Source organism: Lasioglossum baleicum, chromosome 12 (genome assembly GCF_051020765.1).
Source record: "Lasioglossum baleicum chromosome 12, iyLasBale1, whole genome shotgun sequence".
In the NCBI taxonomy this organism is placed as follows: domain Eukaryota; kingdom Metazoa; phylum Arthropoda; class Insecta; order Hymenoptera; family Halictidae; genus Lasioglossum; species Lasioglossum baleicum.
In genome coordinates, this window is record NC_134940.1 from 8,488,209 (window position 1) to 8,497,503 (window position 9,295).

At 34.0% G+C, this 9,295-nt stretch overlaps 2 protein-coding genes across 7 annotated transcripts; one reads left to right on the forward strand and one right to left on the reverse strand.

Moving 5' to 3' along the window:
- Positions 1-31: 31 nt before the first annotated feature.
- On the reverse strand, positions 32-6,987 carry Dnmt1a (DNA methyltransferase 1a). 6 transcript variants are annotated; one of them, XM_076435117.1, is made up of 16 exons: positions 6,475-6,984; positions 5,189-5,711; positions 4,719-5,082; positions 4,319-4,645; positions 4,093-4,245; positions 3,544-4,003; positions 3,272-3,471; positions 2,796-3,210; positions 2,412-2,735; positions 2,190-2,341; positions 1,789-2,123; positions 1,606-1,717; positions 1,389-1,538; positions 1,161-1,327; positions 780-1,020; positions 32-718 (listed from the first exon to the last, which is right to left on the reverse strand). In XM_076435117.1, exons 2-16 carry the CDS (start codon positions 5,650-5,652, stop codon positions 446-448), a joined length of 4,137 nt encoding a protein of 1,378 aa, XP_076291232.1. In that variant the 5' UTR covers positions 5,653-5,711; positions 6,475-6,984; the 3' UTR covers positions 32-445. The 6 variants fall into 6 exon arrangements, 5 of the variants coding, with proteins under 5 accessions (XP_076291232.1, XP_076291231.1, XP_076291228.1 ...); XM_076435116.1 differs by having other exon boundaries at positions 6,339-6,984; XM_076435113.1 differs by having other exon boundaries at positions 6,334-6,984.
- On the forward strand, positions 6,950-9,283 carry Lrr47 (Leucine-rich repeat 47). The gene is made up of 4 exons (XM_076435142.1): positions 6,950-7,894; positions 7,965-8,495; positions 8,568-8,857; positions 8,930-9,283. Exons 1-4 carry the CDS (start codon positions 7,727-7,729, stop codon positions 9,153-9,155), a joined length of 1,215 nt encoding a protein of 404 aa, XP_076291257.1. The 5' UTR covers positions 6,950-7,726; the 3' UTR covers positions 9,156-9,283.
- Positions 9,284-9,295: the final 12 nt, after the last annotated feature.

Below are 9,295 nucleotides of genomic sequence, written 5' to 3' on the forward strand. Positions count from 1 at the left end.
TATTTATTTTGAATCTACAAATGCTATTACCAATGGAAATACAATTTTATTTGGTACCACTTTCTGAAAATTTCTCTACAATAATTGAAAATTGCATAAACATCAAAAATGTATTGTACATAATTCTTATCAGTTTCGATAGACATTAATTTGTTAACAAGAGGCTTTTAAATATTGCTTTTGCAATCCTCTCAATTTTCACAACAGAAAGATAAATACAACATAAAACATATTCTTGGTCGATGTGTTTTAACGTTTATATTTAATGATGTATTTTAATTTAATAACAAATAGCATAGATGCGTAAAAACAAAATTTATGGAAGCTACATTTATGCGTAACACAAATTAAATAAATAGTTTCATAAATAAATGATTAATAAAACTGAATTAGAGACTAGTTTGTTGGCGTTAATGCTGAAATGAAAATTATGTTTTTAAAAGCTCTAGCTAGAAGATTCATTAACTATTTCAGACTTTATAGGTTTGAGTTTTAATTTAATGTCTTTGTGAGTCTCTGCGTTTATATTTTCTTCTTGTATACATTTTCTTATCTCATGTCCAATGGCTGCTCCAAGCGGAGGAGGAACTGCATTTCCAACTTGTCGATGTTTATCAAGTATAGTTCCGTAAAATCTAAAGCTATCTGGAAATCCTTGAGATCTTGCACATTCACGTACACTGACTACTCGAGTTTGTACTGGATGCAACACTCGGCCCTAATATAAATGCATTGAATTATTTTTGTAAAATTTTTATAAAGATCTTCTAAAATCATACCTGTTTTCCCATAGGCTCAGGATTTGTAATAGTTGTACTAAAAAATCCATCCCAGTGTAATCTGCCATATAAACCAGCCCAATGATTATGACGATTTCCTGTATGTGGAAGACACCATGGAATTAAAGTGTTAAATTGTCGGTCTACTGGATCACATGATTTCTCTAAGCAACAACTGCATACTCCACGTAATGATCCATTAGCACTTCTCCCAGCTTTCTTATCGTCATAATTATATTCTCTTAAATGAAGACGAAATACAAGTATGGTTACAATTATCTACAATTACGATAAATAATTAGAGGTGTGAGACGTGTCGGGAAGTCGACCTGTCCCGACATTCTTGCACACCTCTATAAATAATGTGATCTATGTATATACAATTTTCTTGAATATGTTCCATCACTCAATCTGACTGCAATATTTGGTAAATCACGCCAATCTGAACCATTAGCAATTGGAATATGAGCAATTCTGGTTTCCACAATAGGTGCCATTTCTTTACATATATGATCTTTTAATAAGGATTGGTATTCATGGGCTCTCATCTAGAAGAGCAAAAATTAGAGATCTTATAACACAGAGAACAGGTATTTTCAATTTGATTACTTTTCGTTGAAAATGTGATATTGGTTCGCTGCTGTAAGGCATCTCCTCCTTATTCCATCCATTTTTTATTTCTGGCAAATCAGACATAGAATCTCTGACACTAATTGTTCTAAATGGTGCTGAATCGATCCAGGTGCAGTTCGAACTATACTAAAATAATATTTTCGAAGTAAGAATTTCTTATAAGAATCATTGGAAAATGTATAATATTGTTTACCTTTTTATTATTGACCAGTACACTTAATGTACATGCACGTTTGCTGAAGACATGCGTTGGTTCTGGATACTTTGGAAGTATTTGTCCAGGCGCAGCAGCCAGTATGATCATTCTACGTAATATAAAAAATAAAGTATACAAAATAATAAAGCAACGTCATAATAACATAATTAAAAAACAAACCTTCGCCTAGTTTGAGGTACCCCATAACTTCCAGCTTGAAGAACGCCAAATGTACATTGATAGCCCATTCGAACTAAACACCGCAGTGTTAGTTTTAACACCATACTTTTTTTAAAAGATACGAAATTTCTAACATTTTCCATAATAAAAAACTTGGGTCTATAGTAATCGCAGTACGATAAGTAAGACACGACAAGGGAGCTTTTAAATAAGGAGTATTGTCGTGAATTGAAACGATTCATGCCACTGAACCCTTGACAGGGTGGACCACCACACAGTAACTCTACCTGTCCTTTCTGAGGGAGTTTTTGACTAATGCTATCTGTTATATCACCCTAAAAAATATATTGAATCTATTATCTAGTGATAACATGAGAAAGCTATAAAATAGTCATACTAACATCCATAACTTTTTTCAATAATGTATTACAGTCCTCTGTAAATACTGTTGTATTTGTATGATTCAATCGGTATGCGTGAGCAGCTGGTTCTTCTTTTTCAATAGCCCATAAACATTCAGCAATACCAGCTTGATGTAAACCTTCTGATAGTCCTACAATGAAAGAATTATTATTAGAGGTAGACCAGAACCTGAAAAAATTCTCGTATAATAAAATACATACCACCGCAACCAGCAAACACGTCCAGCGTTCTCAATTTATTTATTATTGCTTTGTAGTTAGTAGGTTTATTCACAATTGCCTTCTTTTGATTTTCCTCCGTTTTTTTGCCTTTAAGTTTTGAGTTACCTTTACCTTTACCAGTCTTCCCAATGCTAATAGCATGATAAGGAGGATCATCAAATTGTTTTTCTTGTGCAATGTAAACTTCATTGAAATAAAATCGATTCGGTCCTAATGCAGACCATTCATCGATAGGTTGATTCAAATTTTCGGAATAAGCAAGATAACACTGATCAACAACGTCAGTAAATTTGACAGTGCACACTATAAAAATGATTTTATATGAAATACAGTAGGAATATTCGTTGTAAATGCACAACATACCTTCGTCACTCCAGTAAACCATATTTAAGTCAACTTGTTCCACTGATGTAGAATCTTTATGGGTATTTTCAGGCCTATATAATTTATTTACTTTAATATTAATATCAGAGGGCAAAACTATTACGTCGCTCGTAGTAGCGTATATCGTGTTTATGTATCCTATGCAAAAAGGGTCGGGAGTATCGTAGTTTGAACCTTTATTGTAATCAGACGATTTTCTATAATATTCAGGATACGTATCTTCATCTACATTTTCCTTTTTTATTTTTACGTCGTGATACATAATTTTGTGTTTGAACTTGAACGTTCCGGGCTGTAAAAATACCGCGGTACCAACTCTATATTCTTTACCTTTGTACTTTACTACTCCATAGATTATTTCTCTGCTACTCTTCTCTTCTATTCTCTCATATACCTTAAAATATTGTTAACATCAAAGAAGTGATGCATGTATAATCGTTTATAATTTTACATACCTTCGGCATGTTAAATTGTTCTAATGCTATTACACGAACACAAGCAGGACAAAAGCGATGAATATTTTCTTTACGACGACATTCAGGATCAGGCAAAGGATCCTCGAATCGAGCAGTTTCAGGTGTATAACGTTTCTGATAAAAAAATTTTTTGCCATCTATGTCTTTTATCTCGTTTTCCAGACTCAAATCTGTATTACCTGTTAGATGACACGTATAACATATCTTAATTAATTTAAAATCTTTTATCATTTCAAATATTAAATTCTTACCCAGATCACTCCAATTTTCTGGAGGTTTTTTAAAAGTGACGGTACATTTGGATCTAATCGATGTAAAAGGTACATTATCGCAATCATCGCTCAAAAACAATTCTATAGGATCTGATGTTTCTCCCAAAATTGTATCGTTTCCTCTGTGAAACCAATTCGCATGGAATTGCTTTATACCATTTCTATTTTCCCACATGTAAACTACCTTAGCAACATGGAATGGAATCGATGGATTTTTCGGCTCAACAAGCACATAATCGTTCAATTGTATATTTTCATCTCCTACAATGACAGATTTATAATATGTCTTCTGGTTGTCGATAGCAATTTCATTTCCCACCCATATAATGTCCTTTTTAAGTTCTTTGAAAGCTTTCTTGTTGCTTTCTTCTTCAATATTTTTATTATCTAATACAGTTTCAAACTGTTCCTCATTCTCTGGATCAGAGTCATCCGCTTCCTAAACGTAGAAATATGTACGTTTAATCACTATAATCAATCGGTCATTGTTAAATAATTAAGTGAAGAGCTTTGTATTGTTATTTATACTTGAATGGCCATATTTGGACATCTTCTTTTAACACAAGCCTGCTTGCTTCTTCCACTCCCTCCGAACTTGGTCATATCACTACAAGCACTACAGAGACCGCAATCTGATTGTTGACAATTTTCGCATATTCCACACCTCTGTCTTTTAGGTCCCTGTATTGTGTATTAACAAAAGTTTATATTACATGAAACGTATCTCGAAAATTAAAATTATACAAGTATCTACCATTGTTATTTTATCATTGTTTTTAGTTAATTGATCAGCGAAAATGTTTTCAAACATATCGTTGACTAATTGAGTTGTAGTTGCTTTTGTCCAGGCAGGTTTTTTAACTTTCTGTTCTCGACGGTACGTTCTACGAAGTGCTCCTTTTTTCCCTAGCATAACACCTGCCAGATTTGCTAGTGCTCTCATACAGGGACTTGTGATAAGGAGAGTATCGTCTGACTCAGCCGAATCGTCGAATGACAATACTTGATCGCATACAAACTGTGCATGTCGCAGTAAAGTGTCTTCGCTAAATCTTGCGATGCCTTTAGGTGGAACAATTGTCTGAAAATGATGTGGTATTAATACGAGACAAGTAATGATAAAACTAGTATTCTTAAAAGTACATTTTTATTACTTGAAGCTTGTTGAGCAGATCTTCATAAGTTGGATTAATTTCATTTAAAAGGAACTCGATGACTAATTTACTCATGTATATCTTTTCTCTAACAATGTCTACGAAAGGAGCATATGCTTCCGATGGTTCCATTAAAATATATTCGGCGAATGCTGTATTAAAACCAATGAGAGCTAGTTCACCTCCATCAAAACCAGAAACGTACCACTCGTTTATAGGTCCCATGTCCTTAGCAGGCACTCCACCTTCAGGCGATGTATCTTCTTCGTAAATTGCTTTCATGTAGCCAGAGAAATATAGCTTTACATTTTTTTCTATCAGTCCAGTATCGAACGGACATAAATGACCGTTCTTATCGTAAACGCTAACGTTTGCAAAACAATAAAGTATACATAAAATATTATAAATTACAAATATAGCAAATATAGACTGCAACATATAAATTACACAATGAATTAGGGAAGTTTTACCTAAAGTAAGTTAATTTATTTTGCGGATGTTGATCGCTTTCATGTACAAATGACTCTTCACCACTAAATAAACATAATTTTGGATCGGTCAAGGCAATAAATTCATCGAAAGCTCCGTTCGGATGTCCTGGATAAAATCTTAGATCATCATTCAATTTTTGACGACACTGTTCACATTTTTCAACGAAAGTATTCGTCTTTTTAGTTTCAACTTTTACTACGCTTATATTATCTTCAATTTTAAGTTTTTTTTCATGGTGTTTATCTGAATACTCTTCATTCACATTTGGATCTTGATTTTCTTTATCGTGTTGATCCTTTATAGAAACACATTTTTCTGATTCCTGTGACTCTTCTTCATTATTGACACCTGCATCTGTTCTTTTTCTTTTGGCAATTTGTTTTGAAAACATATCAAGTATTGTTGGGCCATGTTTCGTAGGTTTTGTATTATAGGATTTCATAGTAATATAAAAGAGTTTATTACTATAAATACTGCAATTCCAACTAACTTTGTTTAATGCTAAAATAAAGACAAACTTGTATAAATGTACATGAACATAATTGCATATAATTTATGGATTATAAAATTTGTACAAAAACACCTCTCTGATTTTAAAGTACAACAAAGTATGCAACGGCGAATGCAATTCAAAATTTGATTACACATTCTGAAAGTACACAGAGTATAGTTTATTTTCATGTATTTTTTAATAACAACCCCAACCCCGTGGTCCTGAAATTGTTAAGCCATAACAACATCGTTTTTCAGTCTGGAACAGCAGCATTCAACAGATTTGTTGTTTTTAACTTTTAGTTACTCGCATATATATATATATATATATATTTCGAGCATAAATAAAGCTGTCGACTAATTTAGCAAATATTTATTTTGCACTAAGGTAGTCATTTTATTGAATAAAAATTTGTTATGTAGTTCAAGTAACTGAAGGTTAATAAACACTTCAATAAGGAACGCACGTTCGATACCCGTCCAAGACATGGTAATAATTGAAAATGATTATGTATTATCGAAAGACCTACAACGTAACAATATAGCTAATATATTCGAGAGATGATTGAAATTCGCGAGATATTTTTACCGCACCCTGTATGTTGTTTTAAAATTTAAATAAATATTTTACCGTACGGAAATAGAGTGTACTTCAGTGTACTTTCAGTACAATAACGATTCACTGTAATTTCATCTTCACAATTTTGAACAGATCAATGGTAGGATCAGCTGGATGTATTTAAATAAATATTTCGTTGGTTTTAACGTTCACCTTTTCCCGCCACTTATCACTGCTCTATTTAGAGCAGTGATCATGCAGATATCAGATATTGTGTGTGCGCTTTTTTCGCGCAGGTGCGAGTTTCATCAGGAATGTATATCTACCCAGACGGCACACCGGCTCGATTTCAGCCGGGCACCTGTGCACAAAATGGCACGAATTTCACCTGCAGGAGGCTCGAGCCCAAGGCCTGCCGGCCGGGCCGGTGTTCGGCCAATTTGCAAGATTGCAAGGGTGCGGGATTCGCGTTCTCATTTCGTGATAATACAAACACGGGTTTTTTCAGTAGTCAAAAACGCCAGATAAAGGTCAATCTAGGCAGCAATCGTCCTCAAAGGTCTTATTTATTAACTTATTATACTTTTGTCGGTAACAAGGGAGACTGCTACGCATTTGCAAAGTACTGCCACATTGATGCGACCTGCCCTGTGTCGCGCATGCGCGAGAAAAGTTGGCTCAATCGAAGCACTGATTGGCCACATTAGTGTGATACCGTGCTGCCCTCTCAAAAACAGGCTGAATCCCAGCCCGGCCGTCAGGCTCTGGGCTCGAGCCCCCGGCAGGTGAAAATCGCGCCATTTTGTGCACAGGGGCCCGGCTAAATCGGCCTGTCTTGGTCTCAACGCTGAATCAAGCATTGTGTTAGCCCGTAACCTGTCGGGCTGGGGCTCGGCTAGCTGGGTCCGGCGGTAGCAGGCGGTAGGCTCGGTCAGACTGTGCTGTCTGGGTACATACAATAGAACACACGCATGTTATACAGTCATATTTCAAAATCAAATCAAAACAAATTTTGCGAAATTAGCGGGGTGACCAAGGTACCCCATTTTAGCCCAACTTTGTGCTTTACTGACGCCAAAAATCGTCGCACATGCGTGTGAAACCGAAACCCGTACACGTACAATATCTCAGCACTGCTCTATATATATATACTCTATACGTGAGACACATCGAGTGATTGATCTACTCCAATCTACTCCCATACCTCTTCTATGATTGTATATACTTGATCAAGTGAATTCTGCGCGCGAAAAAAGGAAATTGTTTACATTGTTTTACAATAGAACAGAAGAGTCGGCTCTATGTTTTTCTGATTTTTGCAGCCAAAAATGTTTATGTGATCCGAATTTTATAATACAATGCACTGACGTTACCTTATGGTCTAAATAGATAACCAATAATAGTAGAAGGATTTCTTAAATAAATAATGTTGTTTTACTTTCTGTTTACGTAAGAGAAATACAAAATGAAACTGTACTGCAATGTAGAAGTCAGTAATAGAGTTTCTTCTACAAACATAATACGAAGAAAAGCACAGCGTTCGATTTTAGCAATCGGAAGGCACACAATAAAAGGCAATGACTTGTACCTACTTTGGCAAACGTTACAAAATAAACAGGGTACTAAATATAAGGTAAAACGTCTAAACACTTCAGTTAAAGAATTAAATATACGAAATAAATATACAAAAATTTCATTTTCAGATTGATAATAATATAGAGAAGATATTTAACAAATTTATTAACGAAGGAAAAGCAACAATCCGTCTGATAGAACCACCACATGATTTAATTATTCAAGCTGACATGATTCAACTGAAAAGTTTCATGCACACGTTGAAGCTAGGAATGTCGAAGCAAATAGATGCATCGATTCTGGCTATTTCAAATTTGAATCCGAAATGCATGACTTCCGTCCCAAAAATTAAAGTTGTGGTTAATAAATCTTCTGAGTATCCTACTTTAGAAGGTTTCCCACGAACAACTGAAGAATTATACCTAGTTGGATTGAATAGGAAATCTTTTGATAGACAAATTTTAAGACTTCAGAGTTTGAGAATATTAAATTTATCCAATAATCAGATCTCGTCTTTACCTAAAGAATTAGGTTTATTGCAACATCTACAAGAACTTAATCTTTCGCAAAATCGTCTTGATAAAGCTGTGAAATGGGTATGGCTAGATCAACCCGCTATAAAGAATAATTTAAAATTGTTAGACATTAGCAGTAACATGGTACGTTGATATTTTAGAAACAAGCAATATTCATATATGTGTTCTGATATCATTTTTATGTTTCTTATACAGTTAACAATAATACCAAAAGAGATTGGAAAGCTTCATGCTATTGTTAATTTCAAAGCTAGTAAAAATGTGTTGTCATATTTACCACAAAGTTTGGGATCATTAACTAATTTGAAATATTTAGATGTATCTAAAAATAATTTAAAATATTTGCCAGGAAGTATGAGAAACTTGCGATTAATTTTATTAGATGTCTGTGAAAATGAATTCGATGGTGAAATTATGGATTCTGTGATCGATGTAGATTTACCAAAATTAGTTGAGTATGCGGGCAGATCAGTTCTTAAAGCAAGGTTTGTAACACATAATTGACATCGTTAGCAAACTTTGTAACGATATGTACATTTTCTAATTTAATTTTTTAGGCTTCCATATGATGCAAGTTCAATTCCGCTGTTGTTAGTAAAATATTTGGATACAGCAAAGTATTGTGTTTGTGGCAATCCCTGTTTCGATTGTTACAGAAGAAAGCTTGTAGAATTTCACTTAACTGCGATAGCTAATAGTGTAAAGTCATCAGGACATGTTACAATACCATTTGATTGTTATTTTTGTTCAAATACTTGTGTATATAGTTATGCGAAAGCATAGTATAATAATAGATGAATTTTCACTTTTATACAGGAGTTTGTAATTTATTTTGTATCATCGATCATGAAAATAAAATTAATGTGAAAAAAATGAAATGAAAATAATTTTCACAAGTTCCATAAAGACGCTTAAAGTTACAA

Bases quoted from the DNA above. Each gene is read 5' to 3' on its own strand.
- Dnmt1a (XM_076435117.1), bottom strand. From the start codon at position 5,652: ATGAAATCCTATAATACAAAACCTACGAAACATGGCCCAACAATACTT. The intron at 2,736-2,795 runs GTATGTTGTGCA...TCATTTTTATAG, and splicing joins GGTTTACTGGAGTGACGAAG to TGTGCACTGTCAAATTTACT. The intron at 1,718-1,788 runs GTTTGTTTTTTA...TATATTACGTAG, and splicing joins GTACCTCAAACTAGGCGAAG to AATGATCATACTGGCTGCTG.
- Lrr47 (XM_076435142.1), top strand. From the start codon at position 7,727: ATGAAACTGTACTGCAATGTAGAAGTCAGTAATAGAGTTTCTTCTACA. The intron at 8,496-8,567 runs GTACGTTGATAT...TTTCTTATACAG, and splicing joins TAGACATTAGCAGTAACATG to TTAACAATAATACCAAAAGA. The intron at 8,858-8,929 runs GTTTGTAACACA...TTAATTTTTTAG, and splicing joins AGATCAGTTCTTAAAGCAAG to GCTTCCATATGATGCAAGTT.